Source organism: Abramis brama, assembly GCF_963993115.1.
Source record: "Abramis brama genome assembly, chromosome: 15".
Classification (NCBI taxonomy): Eukaryota; Metazoa; Chordata; class Actinopteri; order Cypriniformes; family Leuciscidae; genus Abramis; species Abramis brama.
Window position 1 is genome coordinate 36,548,824 of NC_139977.1, and position 23,117 is coordinate 36,571,940.

At 35.5% G+C, this 23,117-nt stretch overlaps 1 protein-coding gene across 1 annotated transcript in view; it reads right to left on the reverse strand.

Annotated features, from left to right (window-relative positions):
• Window positions 1-2,727: 2,727 nt before the first annotated feature.
• The window catches only part of LOC311096828 (uncharacterized protein), a 488,849-nt gene continuing 468,459 nt past the window's right edge, over window positions 2,728-23,117 (reverse strand). The window contains exon 3 of the mRNA XM_084136231.1: window positions 2,728-4,690. Within this exon, the coding sequence (XP_083992357.1) occupies window positions 4,551-4,690 (140 nt within the window). The 3' untranslated portion in view covers window positions 2,728-4,550. The remainder of the gene's footprint in view (window positions 4,691-23,117) is intronic.

Consider the following 23,117-nt stretch of genomic DNA (forward strand, 5'->3'; position numbering starts at 1 on the left):
TTATATATTTAATGAGCGCTTGGACTTAAATGTGACATCTTTGTGTTTAGTTCTGCTTTAATGAACTGTTCTGTTCCTGTTTGATTTCTAAGAAACTCTTCTGATCTTATTAAAACTCATAATGTGGATCATATTCCCTGATCAACTGTAAGATCTGTACATGTGCTTCATTTATGATGCTGTAAAATATTTGCATATGGAGATTTAGTAATTCTGCTGTGATCCAGTAGAGAGAAACACTGATTTACACGAGCTCTGAAAGAGGAATATTAGTTTATTTCATAAATGTCTGAATTCCTTCATTCATAAATCAGGATTATTTCTGAGATGTTGGCTCAAGCATAGAAACTTTAAATGAGTGGATGGGTAAACTGTTTTCTACTGTGAACCAAAAAAACATATTTATCTGTGGTGATTTTAACATTGATTTGTTAAATCCAACCAAACTAAAAAACGTTGATGACTTCACTGACACAATGTATAGCTTGTCTCTGTACCCAACTATAACGAAACCGAGCAGAATAACGTCACATAGTGCCACAATCATTGACAACATTTTTACTAACATTATGGGAAATCAAATCATCAGTGGCCTATTTATATGTGATATCACTGACCACTTACCTGTTTTTACTTTGTATGACTGTAATCTCAAGAAAACGAAAGACACTATGGTAAAAATATCTAAACGAAAAATTACTGAGGACATGATCCATGCCCTAAACAATAGTTTAGCGCTCCAGGATTGGACTTCAGTTTACAGAGAACCTAATGTGACAGTGCTTATTGTAATTTTTTAGATATCTTCACTTCCTTGCATAATAAGCACTGCCCTGTGAAAGAAAATTTTATAAAGGAAAAACATAAGAAAAGCCTCTGGATTACGAAAGGAATAATTAATGCCTGTAAAAAGAAAAACAATCTCTATAAATTGTTTATTAAAGTAAAAACAAAAGAAGTGGAACAAAGATATAAGAAGTACAAAAATAAATTAACTGATATTATAAGAACAAGCAAACGGTTATATTATCAAAAAAAACTATATGAACATAAAAACAATATAAAAGGAACTTGGGATGTTTTGAATAGTCTAATCAAACAAGGATCCTCAAAGTTGACATATCCTGATCACTTTATTGATGAAAATGGTGAAGATTATAATATGAGTAATGTAGTAAATAAGTTCAACATTTTTTTTTGTAAATGTTGGCCGCTGATATTCCAGACAGTGGAGTCACAAAATCAACTATTGAACGCAATTCTTTGTCATTCTTCCTCTCAGCTACAAATGAGCAGGAAGTGACAAATATTGTGTGGAAATGTAAAAGTAAGTCCTCCACTGACTGTCATGATATCAGCATGACATTGATTAAAAAAGTTATACTGAATATTGTAAAACCCTTAACTTATATTTGTAACTTGTCATTCCAGACTGGCTGCTTTCCAAGTAAAATGAAAATTGCTAAAGTAATTCCACTTTTCAAAAATGATAACAAACACGCTTTTACTAATTACAGACCAATATCTCTTTTGCCTCAATTCTCAAAAAATTTAGAGAAACTCTTCAATTCTCGACTTGAAAAGTTTCTCGAGAAACATCATGTAATTAATGATGGTCAGTATGGCTTTAGGTCCAAAAGAACTACCTCAATGGCAATAACTGAAGCTATTGAAGAAATTACTAATGCACTGGAGCAAAAAAAGTATGCAGTTGGTATCTTTATTGATCTAAAAAAAAGCCTTTGACACTATTAATCACTCAATCCTATTAAAAAAGATGGAAAGATATGGAATTAGGGGGCTGGCTGGAGATTGGTTAAAAAGTTATTTAACAGGGAGGTCACAGTTTGTAAAAATGGGTCAGTATTTATCAGATACTCTTGGTATTGTTTGTGGTGTCCCCCAGGGGTCAGTATTGGGGCCAAAACTGTTCAATGTGTATATAAATTATATTTTTAATACATCCAAAGTACTGAAACTCATACTATTTGCAGACGACACAAATATATTTTACAGTAGTGTCGATTATAATGTAAATACGGTAAACAGTATATTTTGTCTACCTTGTAGTTTTTTGTGTCATTGCCTGAAATAAACGAATAAAGAAGATAAAGAAGATGTTGATGACAGTGAAACTGATTCAGCTTAAACACATGAAAGATTATATATTATGTTTTCTGGCTAGTTTACTTTAGTTTTTATTATATATATATATATACATATATATATATATATATATATATATATATATATATATATATATATATATATATATATATATAATACACCATACTTTCACCCAAAATGAATAATAAAAATAAAAAAATTAAATGGCTAAATCTTATATAAATATTTTAAGTCTTCATTTTCTTTTTTTGCCTGCACCAGTTCTTGTTAAAACTCTCTAGACATGCTTATTCTGTGCATTATGGGCTCTCTTTGTGTGAAATCATATTTATTTTGTCCATCAAAAGTGTTTTTTCACGTTAAAGTGTCATGAAACTCCTATTTGAGCCTGGTCGTGCAAAAAGTCTCTAGAAATGTGCATGTAAAGCTGTGGGAAAGTGGGATGTAAAGTGGGAAAACAACCAATAAAACACAGACCTGCAACACACTCATTATACAGACACAAGAATATTAATATATGACCACTGAGAGAGAAATAAAGCTGATGCAGTTTTAAAATATATAACAACAAACTGCAAAAATTATGGAGAAACGTGGTAGAACATTTAACAGGTTTAATAATATGTTCAGTACATTTAAGAGAAGTACAGTCTCTGAACAAACGACACACACAAGTTCACACCAAGCATCTTACAGTCATAAACACACATATATCCATAAGCACACCAGAACCACACAGGGTCAGAGGTCACATGGCATTATAAACCCCCATATAAGGACTTCCTGTCATAAAACCATAAATCAAGGGTCATAAATCATGTTTTGACATAATATAGCTACTAATAAATGACACTGTGCAAGTTATTTTATATTCTTATCAGTTGTTGCTTTCCCTGGGAATCCCTGGGATTGCATTTCAAGCTACACATTTACACTGTTATCCGTTCTTGCTTCCTTAAGGTGTAAATATCCAGTGAGGGTTCAACCACAAGTGCTCACTAATATATACCCTTTTATTCTTTCACAGTAATGAGTACTAATATAACCCAACAATATTCATAATGACACATGACACAACCACCTAACCCTTAAAACAAAGCCATTTTTGTTACCCGAGTGTGAGAGGAAGAAAATGTTCAACCCGAAAAAAAGAAAAAAAAAGTAACATGGAGAGGTAGGTTAAAGAGTAATAATCACCAGAGCTTCTTAGTGATTTTAGTCCCATCTGAATGTGCATCTCAGTGATCGGACAATGTCAGGAAAGATTACAGCGACTTTTACCTTCAGTAAAAAGGTCTGGGAAAATGACCTGTGTTTAACACACACCATTCAGATCAGAAAGAAGATCTGAAGAAGACACTCTCGTTAGAGGCACGAAACTTCTTTTTGCGTTAGAGCCTATTATTACCAACACAATCCAGTCTGAAGTTAATTAAAACATAACTGTATTAATTAACTGTATCATAACTGTTTTATACATATAAATATAGGTTGTATGTGTTTGCACACGTGATATCAGGAAGCAGCGTAACACACTCACACACACACGAGGACAGGAGTGACGGCGATGAGCAAATCGAGTTAACCCTCTCACTTCTGCTGGTTTACTGAGATCTCTTATCCCGTGTGAACTGCCATTAATATTACAGACGTCCTGTGGTAAAGTACATTACTCCATCTACCCTGGTAAAGTTAATCTTGTTAATTAAGTACATTTTGGAACCAACAAGAAGGGCATATTACAGAGATTATCAAATAATCATAATTTGATTAACAAAAATGTCAATGCAATAAAACGAAGACAGAACAGAGAATGTTGAGTTTGGTTTGTTTCTTTGCCGTTACATCACGTGATCGTGGGGAATTCCGTCATTCCAGTGATCCTGATGTTGAGTAACTTTTATTGTCTTTCTCCTAGTGTTTTAATGTATATACTATTCTTGTCACATGGCTCTGGGGAATACTTGATTCTGATTGGTCAATCACACTATCCAGCATGTTACTGTTATTCCCAGATAACAACCGCTGGAAAAGGGAAAGGCTCATCAGCGCTGTACACTAGCTAAACATGATTCTGTGGGGAAGTAAATACTACAGAAAAGCAAATGTAATTTCTTCATGAAAAAGTTAGTTCAGGCAAGATTTAAAAAAACAAAGTAAATCCTATATTAGTACTCTATTCAAGCTTGTAGAAATTAAAGTGTAATTGAAACTTGCCGGCCCAGATAGTTAGTAAAGGCAATGTTTAAAATAGTCCAGTGACTACAGCGGCTCAACCTTAAGTTTATCAAGCGATGAGAATACTTTCTGTGTGCAAATATATAATTTTCTTCTGTGTGTTTCTCTGAGTGAGTTCACAGTGTAACAGCGCAGCGCTTCTGGGTTCCTGCATCACACATGACCAGCGGTGGCCAATAGTGAGACTACGTTGGTGATGATGATGATGATGATGATGATGAAGATGTTGTGTGATCTTGAGAACATGATGAAGGGTTTGATGAGAATCTCTCCTCAGTTTTGACATCAGAATCAAACTTTACAGGCTCGTCTGGATCACAGGAGACTAGAAATCACAAATATATTGAGTTTATGGGATATTGTTCTCCATCACAACAATCACAAGCTTCAATAGTCTATAGCTTTAATAATGCAGAAAGTCTGAAGAATTAGTTTGAATAGTAAATCTACTCTCTTAAAGCAACACTAAGTAGAAATTGTGTTTTTGTCAAACAGCGACCCCTAGAGTCGCTGTGGAATACTTGCACTGTTGTAAATATCCCTGTACACCGGTACCTGTGTCGGGCATGGAACAGGCACAGATAGACTCCGAAGATATTGACCAGGTAATGTTTCACAATTTCATACAAATATTAGGCTACTGCATACTGCATAGTCTACTGATGATGGTAATAGGATAATAATAAGTTTATGTCAAGTGTTATAATAATAAAGTAGCCTACCTACCGCGTTTGCTGGCTTATAACGTTTTTACATGATTGCAGCTAAATCACAAGTAAATAGTCTATAGTCTAGGCCTACTGTATAATTTAATTTGTGTGTTTTTTTTTATTGGAATGTAAACATTGCAAAATGCCAGATCATCAATAAAGTTAAATGTACGTCGCATTATTTCATAACATTGGCCGTTATGATGTAATTAGACATGATTATTGCAATTTATCATAATAGTTTGCAAATTGTGCTCGTTTACACTATTTACAACCTGTACGTTAGGCTTATTTATGTCCTGATAATTATGTGAGATATTGAAAACTGTTCTCATGAATCGCAGGAATCAACGTCAACAGCGTCGTCTGATATCCCTCAGGACTACGTGATAAATACACCTCACAACACCTGAGTTCAGCTGGCAAACTAGTTCGTGAGGCAACCTAGGCAAGAAAACATAACGCAAAAAAAACGTAAGAGAAACGAGTGTTTGTTAGCAAGTCTGTTAACAGCTCTGATAATCGAAAGCTAGCTAGACATATGTAAGGAATAATTGACGACAGGCCGTTGAATTATTAGAAAAATAATGCACACCCGAGGTGGTAATGCGGTCACGACGTGAAGCGGAGTGTGCATTACACCTCGGGTGTGCATTATTTTTCTAATAATTCAACGGCCTGTCATCAATTATTCCGCTTATACTACAGTTACCACACCTCGAAACATTGTTCAGATTATGTATTTCAAGACGTTTGTAAAGTTTTTGTCATTAAAACGCTCTTGTATGTAGGACTAATTTCTTACGCATCTAGTCCAATGCCTCCGTTGCTAATTCCAAAACGTCATTTTAGAGTTAGTAACGGAGGTTTGAGCCACTGATAGCAGACTAATGCTGGGACACACGACTAGCTGACACATTCTCTGACTGTTTTCATCGACTGCAGCAGATTTTAAACACCGACTTTGAACCTATGCTTTGAACACAGACTGAACGCGCTGAACACGCGTTTGGGCATGATCAGTCATCAAATTACATTCATAACCGGCCTTAAAGTGTGTCCTCGGCTCGGCTTTATGCAGTTATTAGAGAGAGATGTTGCAATAATGAGACAGAAAAGCATGTGCGTCAATATTATTATTTATTTATTAATTCAATTCGTTTTAATTAATTCGTTCATTCTTTTTTTTTCTGTTATTGACAGATGACAGTAGACTAGCCAAATAAATGAAAAAAAAAAAAGCCTTTTAACAAGTAGGCCAATCAATAATTATTTATTTGTTATATTATCTGCAATAAAAATCCGTGCTGCAGGACTATCCATTTATTTAGCCTATATTCAGTTTAATTTTCTATTGATTATAGATAGGAATATACTTTATTTATTAAAATTAAACTACATGTTTCCATTGATTGTGAAGCTAGACATTGAAAATTGCAGATCAAGCGCATGGGGCTAAATGTTTTTTCTTGTTATGAATTGTATCCTATTTTCCGTTATTACGGTTAACTACGCGAAGTGATATGGAACTGTAATGCGGTCAAGACCTGCCTGGAACTACTTTAGCTGTGCGTTTCCCTGAAAATAATGCACACCTTAGAACGTTCGTCAACCAATCAGATTCAAGCATTCAACGGCCCTGTAGTATAAGTGGAAATTATTGGACTGGTCTAATAATCAACAATGGATGAATGAACAGCATCATAAAAAAATGACACACTACAAGCAAGCGCAACAACATAGAATGCAAACAAGTTTATAAATAAGAGATTTATTTACTGGCCACTTTGTGCGTTTTCTCAGATCGGATAGCTATCAGATTTATCAAAACGATTCTATTTACACCTGGTCACATAAATGTGTTTTTGCGAAACGGATTTAAATCCGATCTTCAATTCCCGCGCTATGCAGATTTAATGGAGTGCACGTCACCGAAAGCAACAGATATGAGCTGCATTTTATTGATCATCAGCTAAAATTTTCAAAATCAAAGACCGCAATAAGAGAGAGCGGCTACAGTCGTTAGATCATTTCAGTTCTTTACTTTTAATGATGATGATGATTGTGTGTTAAGCATCTGCGACTTACTTTCACTGTGATCTGCGATAGTTTGCACGTTGGCTTAATGAAGAGATGCTCAGCTTCATCTGCGGTGATGCGTGTTCCAGCGCGTCGTCATATCTGGCAATAACATATAGCCTATAACACGCTCTCACACGTTTATTTTAATTATTTTTTTTAGCATTTTTGGGAGGAGTAAAATTTGCATATGTGGTTTCAACAACCAGATGCATTTACACTTGTCCAGTTTCGTCTGGAATGCGGCCCAGATCTCCTCCTGAAGTGGTTTGAGCGATCGGATTCAAATCCGTCTCGAATGCGTTTCGGAGGGCATTTACACCTGGTCTCTTCACGATCGGATAGCTATCCCATCTGAGAAAATGCATGAAGTTGCCAGGTCTAAACACAACAGCCCCCAAGACAAAAACATACGCACGAAAGCCGAAAACAAACGCTGGTTGGCATCTCACGTCCACATTTGAGGAAGTGGTGGGGGAAGTGACGTATGCCGTAAAGCGGTCGAATTTTGTAGTTCTTTTTGTGCTCTGGTTACTACCCGAACCCCGAAGTTACATAGTGCCAGTAAAAGCGATACAGACCCCGTCAGGCTCTGGCAGACGTGTCATTCAACCTATTGTAAGTCGATGTACCATCACAAGGGTCTTGGAAATATATTATGAAGGTTGAAAAGTTACATAGTGTTACTTTAATAATTTGGGGTTAAAAATAACCCCAACAAGTAACTCAACTATGGGTTGGTGTAGCACTTTCCCAACTGTGGTTATTTGTAAATCTAACAAGAATAAAATGTGATGAAGAATTAAAGTTCAATAATGATCAAACACTCACATTTTGGCTTTAGTCTCTCCATACTCTCACATCTATCAAGTCTCTGTCCTCTTTCCTCTGGTGATTCACTGGTTTGTGTCTCATTTCTGTCCTCCATTTTTCTCTCAGTCTTCTTGTTTTCTGCTGATCTGTGATTTCTGATGATTTTCTTTCTCCTCTTCATTTGAATCTGTTCAATCACACAGATGACAAACAGTTTAGATGAAGCTAGATTAATGTAGTATCACAGAACATCAAGATTCCCAGCTGAAAGAAAAACAGAGAGGAAAATAAGAGTGGAGTAAACATTAACCATCAGCATCAGTCTTTCCTCGTGTCCCTATTCATCCGTCTAAAGATATGAGAACAAGAAATAAGGAACTGAAGAAAGATGATTTTTTTTGTATGAATTGATAAAGCACATCTATCTATCTATCTATCTATTTATCTATCTATCTATCTATCTAATCTTTCTTTATTTCTTTCTAACTAATCTTTCTATCTATCTTCCTTTCTTATTAACTTTTTCTTTCTAATTATTTTTTCTTTCTTTCGTTCATTATTTTTAACTTTTCTTTCTGTAAACCACTGTAAAACTCTGTTTGCGAAGTTGTTTCAGACATATAGTTTACATGCGCGCTGTTTTCTCTGGCAGAGACATTCGGATGTGATTGTGATTAAAAGGGTTAATAGACAGCTGTAAGAAAAAATTATGTTGATGTCGAAGATCTCAAAAATGAAGTTTATTGAAGTGATCTCAAAAATGAAGTGAAAATGAACACCTTGGGTTCACCGGCGTCAGAATGAACCCAGAACATCCAAATCTTAAACCTTTTATCCTGTTCTTAATGTAAATGAAGTTGCTCTTGTTGCAACAGCTGTGGTCTGTATATTAATGAAGTTCTGACACCCCATTGTCTGAGAAGGTTCTCTGTGTCCTACATCCAGTCCCATTCTACAATTGACTTAGCCTAGAACTCTAGACGCACCCTAGCGGCAGCAAAATGTATTTTGCAGCCAGGGTAGTCTAGCAACTCTCCATTGACTTTCGTGCTGGAAAAACCTAAATTGGGTCAGGCCAATCACGTCGTGTATAGAGTAGGCGGGGCGGGCTTAACATAACGACAACAGAGTTGCGACGGTTACCTGCCACTTGAAAACAAAGAATGGCGGCTGCTGCTGGAGAACAACGGTCTTTCGAATCGGCTTTGGCCGCGACTCTGGAGGACTTGGAGTTACGTTTTTCTTTGAGAAAAGAGCAAAGAACGGCACTTAAGTCATTCTTAAAAAAGGAAGATGTGTTCGTAGTTTTGCCGGCCAGATTCAAAAGTTGAATCTATTAACTAACGTTAGCTCCGCTGTTGGGAAAACGCTCTGGTTGGTTGAAGCGCTGTCCTATTGCGTGCAGAGGGAATTTGAAAGACATTTATCCGTTTATCCCGGCCCTCGGATTGAGCCGTGTCTATGGTGAGTTGCCAGACCTAACATCTTGATGTAAGTCTGGCTTGCCAGGCTACAATTGACTACCATTTGTTCAGGATGTGATCTACCCAAATGGTGAAGAAACAATATAACTTGACTTTCTTTCATCTCTATGATAATTAAGCCATTTTGGGGATGAGCTCATTCTAAAATATAGTTTGGAGTGGAATCTGGGTCGAGGCAGACTACAATTTCTTACACAGCGTAGCCTACTCATTTAGAAATAAGGTGGTGTCCATGTCACAATCTGGTTAATCGGGCATACATGCATATAAATAGGCTATAGATTTTTTTTTTTTAAATGTAGTTTTTACAGTAAAAATATTGCGCTGAATTATGTAACTGGTCAGCGGTGTTATAAACCTGAGAAACCGATGCAGCATTTTGCGCTCGCTCTTCCTCCAAAACATCTCTATGCTTGTTATTCAGCTGTAGTGATAATATCACACATATAAGGGTGTCACACATCAGTGTTTAGTGCTCCATATTGCTAACATCACCCCATTTTGAATAAAAATACATAAATATACTAAAGTTCTTTGTAACGTTGTAATTGGAGTAGTTTTTCAACAAACTACTTATTTACTCTTACTCGAGTCATTTTCCAGCTACTTACTTGTAGCCAGGGTTCAAAATTAGCACCATTTACCAGCCAGATACTGGTAAAATATGCAGGTGGCTGATAGATTTGCTTCACTCACTAGCCAAAAAACAACAACAATAGTAATCTATTGAGTGGCTGGAAAATTTGAACATTCACTAGCCGTTTGGCTATGAAAAGGTTAATTTTGAACCCTGGTTGTAGCCTACTCAATTATTTCATAAGTAGCAATACTTATACTTAAGTAAATTTTTTATTACTCTTTCCACCACTGTAAATACGTGCACAAAGGAAATCAATCTTAAACACTTGAACTTCAAAACGGGATAGGATTCAAACCATCTTTACAGTATTTTCAGAAGTCTGTGATGATGAGATAGACATGTCCACAACCAAATCAAAGACTCGGAGGTTACAATGGTTTACTCCTCGCCAACTAGGACTATCTATCATGATCTCATGAAAGTGCGTATCTATACCACAAATTTTATTTCTCGTGCCATTTATACGCCAAAAATACGCACTGTAAACCCCTTGGGGATGATTAGGAGTGTGTGCGTGTTACACGTCATAAAGTGTCAGTATCATCTGCACGCATAAAACCATTTTCGGCGTAGGCTATAAATGGCACAAGAGATACAATTCATTGTATAGATACACACTTTCATTATATCGAGCTGATATATCTTATGTCAAGACAACAATCTCCCCGATATAAAAACTTAATCCAAAAAAAAAAAGAGTACCTTATTAGGAAGATGAGCCAGCTGACGTTGACTGTCCCAATAGATTATCCAAATCGTAACTCTGAAGAACCAAGATTATAGGCAGCTTGATTCAAGTAGATATGAAGTGGATCTTCTGAATCACAGCTCAGGGTTGTTGTCATACAACCGAGAGGCGTATAATGCGACAAGAGCAGTGTTTTCAGTTCTCTTCCTCCAACAGTTTTCTGTAACGTCTTTTTCTCCTAAGCCACAGTTGCAGCACAATAGACATCTGATAGAGTCGTTGTTGTAATGGATAAAGTAAGTAGATTATCCTTTTTCCTGTAGCCTATATTCAGTAAATGAAAAGTTATAGTTTAGAATTGATTTTACACATTCAGACACCAGAGAAGATGAAACTGACGATGATGATGAATGATATATAACAGTGTTTGATCTTAAACATCAGAAATACTCAGTTTGGTTTGTCACTATTAATGCTGTTTTGTCGACTATCAGCGTCTTTTATGTTTGTTTTTGGTTCAATATATTGTATTAGATCATGTTTAGCATAATGAGTCTTTTTTTGCTTGCCATTTTTCTCTCTCTTCTGTGTGTCTGTGGTTTGTGATATATGTGTTATAACCTATATTCTCAAATGCATTCATTTCTCATGGAAAAACTCCACTTCAGTTTCACTAAAAAAGAGAAAGACAGATTTATTTTAAAAAATGAATACAATCTTTTTACAAAACAAAAGAGAAAGTGTTACTAACCTTGTGCAGAGCAGAGGAAGCGTCCAGAGAGAAACACAGCTCAGAGTGACAGAAAGAGTGACTGTGAGCTCTTCTCCTCGCTCACACACACGCTTCCTCTTGTTATGTTACACGAGTGTATGGGACGCTCAAGGGGTGTAGTCAACATTTCAGACAATATTGAACAAACCAGGTGATCTTTAACTAGGAATTGAATATAATATCTTATAATCTAGTATAACTAGGGGAGACCGGGGACAGTTGCAACACTTTTTGCATTTCTCTCAGTTACTCAGAGACTATTTGGACTAGACAAAGCCAATTTGTAATAAAACATCATATAATTATTATCAGTGTTAAATCATACAGTTCTGTAAAGCTTCATTACAGAGATTAATTCAAAACATGCACAATATGAACAAACAGTGAATTTGGTGAATATTCTGCTGTTAGGCACATATTCACACAGCTTTCTGAAGAGAAAACAGTTTCTGTCGATATCACGCGTCACAAGAACTCTCTGATTATGATGTGTGAAACAAACAGATCACAACAGGACAGTGGTGTAGTCTAGTTTTTAAAAATATGCACAAAGATTTTACAACACACACACACACACTAACCAGACCCCCTAAACCTACCTGTGGAAGGCATGTTATCTTTAAGATGTGTGTGACCATCATCTGACAGTAAAAGAGCACACACACGCCTTCTTCTAATATGGAATTGTATTGAACTGGTAAAAAGTGTTGGCCGTGACAGGAGAGCCTCCACTGAAGGAGACAATATCTGTCTGCTAATTACCCACAGAGGCGGCCTTACCTATGTTTCACCCGTTTCAATTGAAACGGGCCCCGCCCTCCAAGGGGGCCCCCAACAGAACAGGAAAATCCCATTCATTTTCTCCCTAGGATATTGATTTTCAGACATAATGTCTAAAGTGGTCTCCAACACGTCGTTCGCGAGCTACCAGTAGCTCGTGGCCTGATTGGAGGTAGCTCGCCAAGGGCCGTTCAATATCGCGTCTTTTGCGCGCTCAAGTTCATTATTTCAAATAATTGAAGCGATGCGCTCATTTTTTCCAGGCGCAACGAGTCAATATGAAGGATGGGGGTGCACCCAAACTACGGGTGTTTTTTTCTTCTCCGTAAATAAATCTTCTAGCAGAGCTACAGCAAGCGTTTTTCGGTGGTGGAAATCCATTAGCTATTAAAACTTCTTTGTCGTTGTGGAGAGCGCATGGTTGCATAGCATTAGCAACGACAGACGCCACGGGAAAATCGGACCGAATTTTACTATAAAAGATAAGCTAATGTGCATTGTAAATGTCAGTATTTTGTCTTTTTTGAATCATTCTTTTTATAAAAATGAAATATGCGAGGTTTATCTTTTTATAAAAACTTTTTTGTCAAAACTTTATTTGAACTTGTACATGTTAGTAGATAACATGTTGCAAGACACTCCTTTCAAATTTGGCCATCATTTTTAATGTTACTATTTTAATGTTTATGTAAACAAAAAGTGCATATTGATGGTATAAGTTTATTTGTTATTTGCTGGTTTTCGACATAAAACTTGGTGAATTGATTTTATTGTGTAGTATTAGTAGCCTAGGCTACTTTTTGAACAGGATCATGTGATAACCATGCTCATTTTGGTCACTATAATCATGAAATGATTATGTTATGTAATTAATTTATATAATTATGTGTTTTTACAGTATAATAATTTTATATATATATATATATATATATATATATATATATATATATATATATATATATATGTCAATTAAGGGTGACATATATAGACCTACAATAACTCTTTTAGGTCTAAAACAGTTAGCATAGTTGTTAATATGATAGTTATGAGATTTATTAATCAATTAAGAGTTATTATTTAAGAGATTTAATTATTGCATTAGGCCTACATGAGTAGCTCTCGGCCACTTCAAAAAATTTTGTTTATTTGTGATAATCTTAACACTTTAGTATTATTTCCTAACCTGTATTATGACTGATATTTGACGAATTGCTTTGTTCCTTTTTTGTACGTTTTGGACAAAAGCGTCTTCTAAATATGTAAAATGTAATAATAATAATTATAATAATAATAATAATTATTATTATTATTATTATTTGTGTTTAACTATAAATGAGTTCACTTAAGACAGTAATATGTTTGTCATAAAATAATTTATCAATGCTTTATTTTTATAGGCTATAACCTAACCTTTTACAGTTTTGGATAAAATAGGCCTACATTTTTTTGCATAATTTTTGCTTAAATAAAGCGTTCATAAATTATTTTATGATAAACATATTACTGTCTTAAGTGAACTCATTTATAGTTATAAACTCTAATAATAATAATTATTATTATTATTATTATTATTACATTTTATAGGCTATATTAGAAGACGCTTTTGTTATTTTTGTTATTTAGTATTTTAGAATACTAAAGTGTTAAGATTATCACAAATAAACAAAAGATTTTGATGCACGCCATTCATATTAAATTGTATATTCACCCATACCCGCTAGACGCAGTTAAGACAATTTGATGTATTCCACTTAATACACAATAAAACAATATACTATAAGATTGGTTAACAACGTACCTCCTGGTGTTCTTCTAAAATGAGAGTGAGCCACAAATCCGTGAGTACATTTTACAAACCCGTGGGAACGGATTGTGAAAGCGTGGGCACGGTTTATGAATTAGTCAGTGGGTACAGATTGCAAAAACTGAAGGCACTGTTTACAAATCTGAGAGCGCGGATTAAAAACTCGTGAGTACGGTTTATAAACTGGGCGCACGGATTGCAAAACCGTCGCCACGGATTTTTTTTAAAATTATTTTTACTCACACAGGTGACTTCCCGGGCTCCGTAATACTTCAAGTTGAGGGGATGTTTGAGCTGTTTTTTTTTTTTTTTTAAGTCAGCCCAGACAGCTGAAAATATACTGCGCAAATCAATTAAGCAGTGATGTTGCCCTGCGTGAAAGGGCGAGGCTTATTCCAACGTAAAACGCTGTATAATTGTATATAGTTTTAATCAAATAAGGTTGGATTATTTCTATGTTGAGCTGCCTGTTCATGAAGCTGAAAGTGCACGTAATAAAATAATATGATGCAAACCAACAGGAATCCTTGCTTTTTCTGCTCTATTATGTTTACATTTTATGTGGGCAGGGCCCCAATATTAGTTATTGAAACGGGCCCCCAGATGCTTAAGGCCGCCCCTGATTACCCATAGCATTTAAAGATGATTACATATGACATATCGTTCACAGTATTTATCTGAATGGAAGAAGCCAGATGTTGCAACTGAGTCTGACTTTTAAATACCTTATATTTCACTAATTAACTCAATGAGCATAGATTTCTGAAAATATTAACTGTTTTAGGCCTACTATAATATTATAGTATTATTTATTTATACAAAAATATTATTGTAGCCTATTATTTATTTATTTATTTAGTGATAGGCTATTTATCAAATAACAGTTATTGAGTTTTGTTCATGTGTAGAACATAGGCCTACACAGATTCAGTGATCAGGTGTTACAGATGCTATTCAATCTCTGCATATTTCAGTGTCAGACAGGAAGAATTGAACAATTTACAATGCAACAAACTTTTAATAAACATGCTATTTATAACTTGTTGCAACCGTCCCCAACCCTATCAGCCATGAGCCATGACAGAACATCATACGCCTACTAGACACACTGACTCTGACACATGCTAACCATGGCACTTAGAAGTCAACACAACAATAATTCAAACTAAGTAAGTTTTGATTAATTCATACAAAATGTCAGGACAGTATGACAAAAATACATCTCATGAAAAACATACATTGAGGATAACAGACCAGCCGTCCTGATTGCTGCCGATTTTGCATGTCCACACCAGGCTGAGTGTAATGTGACCAACCCAGATGAAGAAACAATGTAACTGTTGACTTCCTTCTTCTCTATTATAATTAAGACATTTCGGGGATGAACTCATTCTAATATATACTTTGGAGTTGAATCTGGGTCGAGGCAGACTATAATTTCTTTTAAAACTTGAAATAATTGAAAAACTTTTGTCCAGCAATTAGTATCAGGGTGGCAGAGCTGCAGATATGGCTCTTTTATTAATGGTAATTACAGTAAAGAAGATAATGCATCATCCAGAGGAACTCAACTGATCCTCAGACAGTGGAAAGGTTTGAAGATCTCTATCAAACACTGGTAAAACTGATCATATAAAGTACGGGTTGGTTGGTAAAGTTTCCGTGTCAGGTGAATGTAAACTCTTTGAAATGTTAACAACTGAAACTTGTTTAAATGCATTGTTCATGACTCAAAAATATGCATTACATCAGTTTTTAAAAGAATCTTTAAAAAACACCTTTTTGAAGCTTTATATAGAGTTTTGCACTGATTTAGCACAATGGATTTATTAATGTCTAATCTGCACTTTTTCACAAAGACCAACACAGGGAAGTTTAATGATTATAAAAGGTTTATTAAAAATAAGGAACAAGGAAAGGCTTGAAAATCCAAGGATCAGAAACTGAAGGAGAAGGTGTCCGTCTCCAGGATCCACTGAATCCCCTTTGAGCTTCTGTGTTGAAAGAGAGATAAAGGAGACAAAACAGGAGACATTATTATATTATAGACTAGGCTATATAATATGGTGTTTAGTATGATTCCCCATTTAGCCAGTATGATTTCTTTCGTAAAACAGCTTGCTGCTTTTAAGCATTGTTTTTTTATAATCTCACTTATAAACTTCCATATCCATCAATCCAAAAACCAGCTGAGCTGAAACATGAGACAAATAATAGTCAACAGAATCACAAGCCTAAAATTCTCCACCCATACGCCTTTGCTGACTCTAATATGCATTTTAAAATAAAGATTTTAAAGTTATTTCGGAATGTAAAAACACCATGATGTATTCGACATTTTTACACACTTCTCCTTCTCAGCAGTTCTCATGTCTTCATAACAGCATTTCTGATTCATTTCACTTCGTCTATAATCACTGTCAAATCATTTTCAGTGCGGTTTGCCAGACCATGCTAACAATACAACATTCAGAGTCCAATAATTTAGACTTCCTTTAAAGGAATACTGCATTTTTTTTGGAAATAGGCTAATTTTATAACTCCCCCAGAGTTAAATAGTTGAGTTTTACCGTTTTCGAATCCATTCAGCCGATCTCCGGTTCTGGGGGTCCCACTTTTAGCATAGCTTAGCATAATGAATTGAATCCCTTTAAAGTCGGTTTTTTTTCTCAAAGTCTTGTCTGTTAAAACTCTTTAGGTGTCTCATTATGCTTGTCATTTCACAATTTTGTTTAAATAATTTGAACAAGAACGGTCAGATTTTCATAATCCCCTAACTTCACAAATCTCATGGTTTGATGTTGTTCAGTGGTGTATCAGCTGCTTTTCTTTGAGCTTCACCAGCACACCAGTGGTGTGAGAGAACTGAGAAATATATATATATATATATATATATATATATATATATATATATATATATATATATATATATATATATATATATATATATATATATATATATATATATATGTATATATTATACTCAAGAAAAACCACCATTACATTCCAGAAAATGTAGTGTGAGTGAGTAAAAAGTACTTGTCCAAAAAACTACTTGAGTAAGAGTAAAAAAGTAGTTTATTTAAAAGTACTCAACATATATATATTTTTTATAAAACATTGTACATACTGTAATTCACATAATCTTGTTTGTCAGAAAGATTGAAGAATATCTCATCCATCTTTTTAAAATGCGTAAAAAACAACATAAGAGTCCTGAGAAGAGAATATGAAAGAGTACTCATACTCATCATCATTTAAATCATATTGCTTATAAAAAAATAAATTAAAAAAAGATTTAAAGTTAGGTGTGAGACCATGAGCCTGAGCATAAAATATTAATGTTCAGAATTATGCAAAGAATTCAAAAACCTATAAAAACTCACACAAGAGTTCAGCATCACACACCATGAGATGGGTTAAATAGTGAGATTAAAAATAGCCAATTTCTCTCCAAATCAGATTTGATTTAAGAAATGAGAATCATTAATATTATCAGTTTACTTCACCTAATGCACTGGAAAAGGCTATAGTGAGCTAACACTAATTACACTGTAATTCCATTTAATATGTTACAATTTAAACATAAATGCACATTGTTCTAGAATGGGGGCATCATCCATTACATTTCTAAATTTACTCAAATTGTTATGCTGATAATATAATTTGTAAGGAAAATTGTGCATTAAATAGGTAAGTAGGCATATTTCTTGTGAAAGAAACACATTTTAAAAGAAACACATGTGCACAAATGCGTTTAAGTCAGCCGCCACCACGAATTATGCGCATTTGAACATCCAGTTTCATTATGATGCATAGAGATGATGAATGTTCATGAAATCAACACCTGCGCATAAACCCTTCAAAAGACCTTGAGGGACTTTCCAAGCAGAAATGTACCAACATATTGGAGGATGCTGATATCTCAGGGCTCCAGGGTCATGTATTGATACATTTAACAGCAGAATTGTGGAAATGTTTGACATGTCAAAGGTAACCTTTGTTTGTGGAGACTTTAACATTGACCTATTGAATGTGCACAAATTACAAAAGCACAGAGACTTTATAGATACTATAGTTTAGGTCTTTTCCCACTATCATTATCGAGCATATAGTCTAAAACTATTCAAAACTGCAACATAAAAGCCTTTAAACATGAATTAAATATACAGACTTGGAATGAAGTCTACTCAACTAATGATCCAAATGAATCTTATGATAAATTCTTGTCTATTTTTATCCACCTATTTAACAAACTTTGTCCTGTACACATGCAAAAGCAGTCAATGAAGTCAAACCCTGGATCACTAAAGGATAAAATGCATGTAACAAGAAAAATATTGTATACAATTTTTTTTTTTAGGAAAGAGAACAAAGGAGGCTGAACTCAAATATAAACTATGAGACAGAGAAGTCACTGGTGCTAAAATAAACTAGTCAGAAATGTCTTTATCATTATTTTACAGAGTTCTTTAAAGCTGCTCTAAGTGATGATGGGTGACGTCACTTCTTGTTGACGTTTAAACTAAGTATTGGCAAACAAAAAGACGGAGGCTAGCTCGACCCTCTCTCCTCCTCATCCGCGCCAAACCCCACCCCTAAATCATTCTTGTCAGTGATTGGCTGGAACAGTTTGTTATGTTTTGTGGTGGGTTAGCTCAGTTTGATTCTTTTGTCGTTTGTGGAGCCTGTGGTGTCTACAGAGACCGTGTGTCTCACCGTGTGTTCAGGGGACAGGCAGCGAGCGGATGGAGAGGAGATGTTTGCAGGATGTGACAAAAAATGTTTTGACCTAAAAAACGCATGACGCTTAGAGCACCTTTAAAATCATCAGAGGTGGAAAAAGTACTGAAAATTTGTACTCAAGTACAAGTACCGTTACATTGCTGAAATAATACTCAATTACAAGTAAAAGTACTGGTGTCAAACAAGTAATTAAGTAAAAGTACAAATTACTCTTCTCAAAAACTACTCAGAGTACTAGTTACTAATTACTTTTTAGCTGGCGATAGTTAATGCATTACCAATAAAAATATTCAACAAAATCATAGATTTATGTAGAAAATAGCTAGGCTACTTTTAACACGTTTTTACCTTATTGTCAAAGGACATTAATTAGTGGATACTGGAATTTCTAACTTCAATATGACACCTTGAAATATGTCAATATTCAGTAGGCCTAGCCTATCATTTTTAATACCATCGGGAAAACTACTACATACTAAATATTTTAATATCTACATTTTTGTCCATCCATTTTGTCAAGGCAATCATTATTTTCAAGCATTGAAAAGCACAACACTCATTGTAACAGTAATCTATTTGAATGGAAAAGTTTAATTCAAGTCTTCTAAAGAGACACGTCCACTTTATAAGGTGAGATTTTAATTTAGGCTTTTGTTTACATATTTAAACATTGATCAATAACCATTACAATAATCTAATATTTACTCACTCAGTGTATTTGTCTTTACAATAGGGTAACGTGAACTGTTGCAATAGCTCACACACAGCACAAGGAAGCTTGATTTCAATTCAAACTGAATTTAATTTGCAAAAAGACTAGATTTTTCATAACTTTTGACAGCGTTTAATTCAAGAGCATGGAGAGATTGGAGCTGGACGTCATTTGAGTCTGCAGTGAGAACCACTTGGAGAGATTCGCGAATGCACATGATATGACACACAGTCCGAGAGCGCACACTCAATATCCGAGTCCAGTTCATTCGTATATTTGAGAGCTCGCGTCCAGTTTTCTGCGATTACATCAATGTGCCCTCGCGTTATAATATTGTTCGTGACATTTGCCATTAAAATATGCCATAGAAACTTGCAGGTAGCCTATTAATAAAATTATGCGTAATAGGCCTACCTGCAATCCCGCGCTGAGAGGAGGCGGGTGTGTCAAACTCGCTGTCGTTGAGATGAGAGAATGAGAACGCGCAGCTGGTAAAATATAGATATTTTGACAATACTACTATGTAGTTTGTTGTTCCAAACTTTCAGTCCAGCCATTAATCATGAGCTCCTCGCCTCCGTCATGATCAGCTCTTCAAAACCTGCTGCGACTGCGGCGGCTTTCATTCAGTCCAAATATCAGGGGTTTTATTGGTCCGTTTACGATCGAATATTTTTATTGGCTACCGAAATGCCATTCAAAGATTTGAATATCAATTCAAATTGTACTCAGTAACGAAATGTGATTTTACAAGTAGCGAAGTAGATTACTTAGCTTAATATGTACTTGAGTACAAGTAAAATTACAGATTTAAAAATATACTCAAAAAAGTACAAGTACCCAAAAAAACTACTTAATTACAGTAACGTGAGTAGTTGTAATTCGTTACTTCCACCTCTGAAAATCATTCAGTTTTACTTTCAAAACATTCACATATTCTAAGGGGTTTTCACAAAGTGTCTGTTTAACTTTAGTCACACTTGTCCAAGAAAATGATCCCCGATCCATAATTTCCTTTACTTGCTTTTTGTAATAATCGTGAGCAACACAAGGCTAAAAATTATCATTTTTCAGGTTCTTTCTTTGTTTGTAGTCAAATTGTAGTTTATCTTGCCAATCGTAATAAAACCCTGACTACCTGACAGAATTATAATAAATTAAAGAAAAGTTTAGTGCAATTTAAAATATATTTTCATAGGAATATAATACCTAAGCATTACGTTGCTCCTCTATTATATTGTTAATATCCGCATGTTCCATAAATAATAAAAAGGGACTCCAGACCCTCTTAAATTAGTCTTCTTTACCCTTAAGAATAATGGTTATCTGAAACAGTGTGTTTTAGATGATTCTGCGCATAAACCTCTCTCAGTATCTCTAAACCAGTATGTGCTTTAAAACGGTTAAACGGTTAAACAGGACACAGATGTTCAAGTGTTTTTATTTCAGCAGTTCCTCTGTGTTCCTCTTGTTTGCTCCTGCACTCGAGCTGTTAATCTTTACTGTGACTGAGTGTTTAGGAAGAGTTCATTATTCTGTTCACTGCAGATAAACTCTGTCCACAGTTTCTTGACTTCTCTCAACATTAAACCAGTGATTTGTTATCAGAGTCATTCCACGAAACCGGTACGATTTGGACATTTTTGGATTTTTATTTATATGTATTACTTGCTAACTTACAGAAAAACATATTTTCTCACCTCAGGCACCAAATCCCTATTATTATTGGTAATTATTTTGAGATATGGTCACTATTAGTCTTCAACCCTGTTATGGACACTATGGGAGCTCTCTGAATATGATTATAAAAGATATTTGTAATGAAATCAACATTTTCCTATTAATCAGATGTCCCTCACACTAATTCAGTAATTGTAAATGTAAAATTTACATACATTTTACACTTATGCTATACTAAAGCCTGAAATGTGCACTTTTTGTGACAACAACCACATCATTTTTGATCAAAGATGTGGATTAACTTCAGAATTTGAACTAAAATCAGTATTCTTATGATTGCTATGAACATTTCAGACTAAGTTCAACAAACATTAAATTACTTATTCATAAACTTAAAAAAATAATTAATAAAAATGTAGGTGTGATGGGGTTGAGACTAGGGTAACAGGGTTGAAGATGGTAACGGGGTTGAAGAGACAAATACAGCTTAACGTATACATTGTATTTTTTTCCTCTAATTCACTGTAAGATTTTCTATCAGCACTGTATTTCTTTATGTAACCAAGAAAAACAACAAATATAAATTGCAATTGCAACTCAGTTTTATTAACCCGACTGCAGGAAAAACGTACTCGGTTACTAACGTAACCTCTGTTTTCTCTAGAGAGGGAACGAGTACTGCGTAATATCTTACGCTATGGGGAAATCTCTTTTCCGCGAGATACTGAAGCCAGAAATTATCCTTAATTTTGGAATAATGTAAAACGCACTGCGGCAGCATGCAAACATAGGCAAGACGGCTCGCGCGCCCATTGGCTGCACCAGCCTATCGAGAGGCCCCATCGTGACGCCAGAACCAATGGGGGCGTCCACTGCGTCACGTCCCGCCGAAACGGGCGTGGTCTGGGCCTATAAATATAGCTCGAACAGGCTGGTAATCTGGTGTTGCAGGCACGGCAAGATACGCAGTACTCGTTCCCTCTCTAGAGAGAACAGAGGTTATGTTAGTAACCGAGTACGTTCTCTTACGAGAGGTTCTCTCGTACTGCGTAATATCTTACGCTATGGGGAACAGTGTAAAACGCCGTGCATGCTGAGATCCAACACCAAAGTCCCAAGGGCAGGTGCCCTGGGCTCATAAAGTACATGAATCAACAGGGACTCGCAGAGAGTCCAGGAAGAGAGGCTACAATAGTGTCATTCCTGTAATAAAAAGCATCCTATAAGGAGCAATTATAACGATAGTGTTCCACACAGCCACGGCGAAAACTCGGCCTAGTCTGAAGAATATTGTGGGTCTTACACACTGCCCATAGAGCTGCATGATCGATCAGCGAGCGTTGCTCAAGCAGTTTCAGTAATCTGGGCCGATAGCATCGGGGCAGACAATACTGATCTATTAGACCGAGAGCAGCCTAGCCTGCAAGGCGGAAACCTCGAGGTTATAAAACCTTATAAATGTGGACGGGGAGGCCCAGCCTGCCGCCATACAGATATCTTGTAAGGCAATCCCACTAGACCAAGCCCACGATGAGAACATGCCTCTTGTGGAGTGCGCTCTGACACCTAACGGGCACTGCAAGCCCTTAGAAGCGTAAGCCAGCGCTATAGCAAAAAGAGATTTCCCCATAGCGTAAGATATTACGCAGTACGAGAGAACCTCTCGTAAGAGAACTCAAAGGCCTTTAGTTTCAGGATCAGAGACAGTGAAGAGAAATCTGAGAATCTGATCTGAAGCTCAATGAGGATCATCATGTGTCCAGTGCTGGAGAGAGAACTGAGAAATATACTCTAGTAAAAGTGCCATTACACTCCAGAAAATATGTTTGAGTAAAAACTACTTG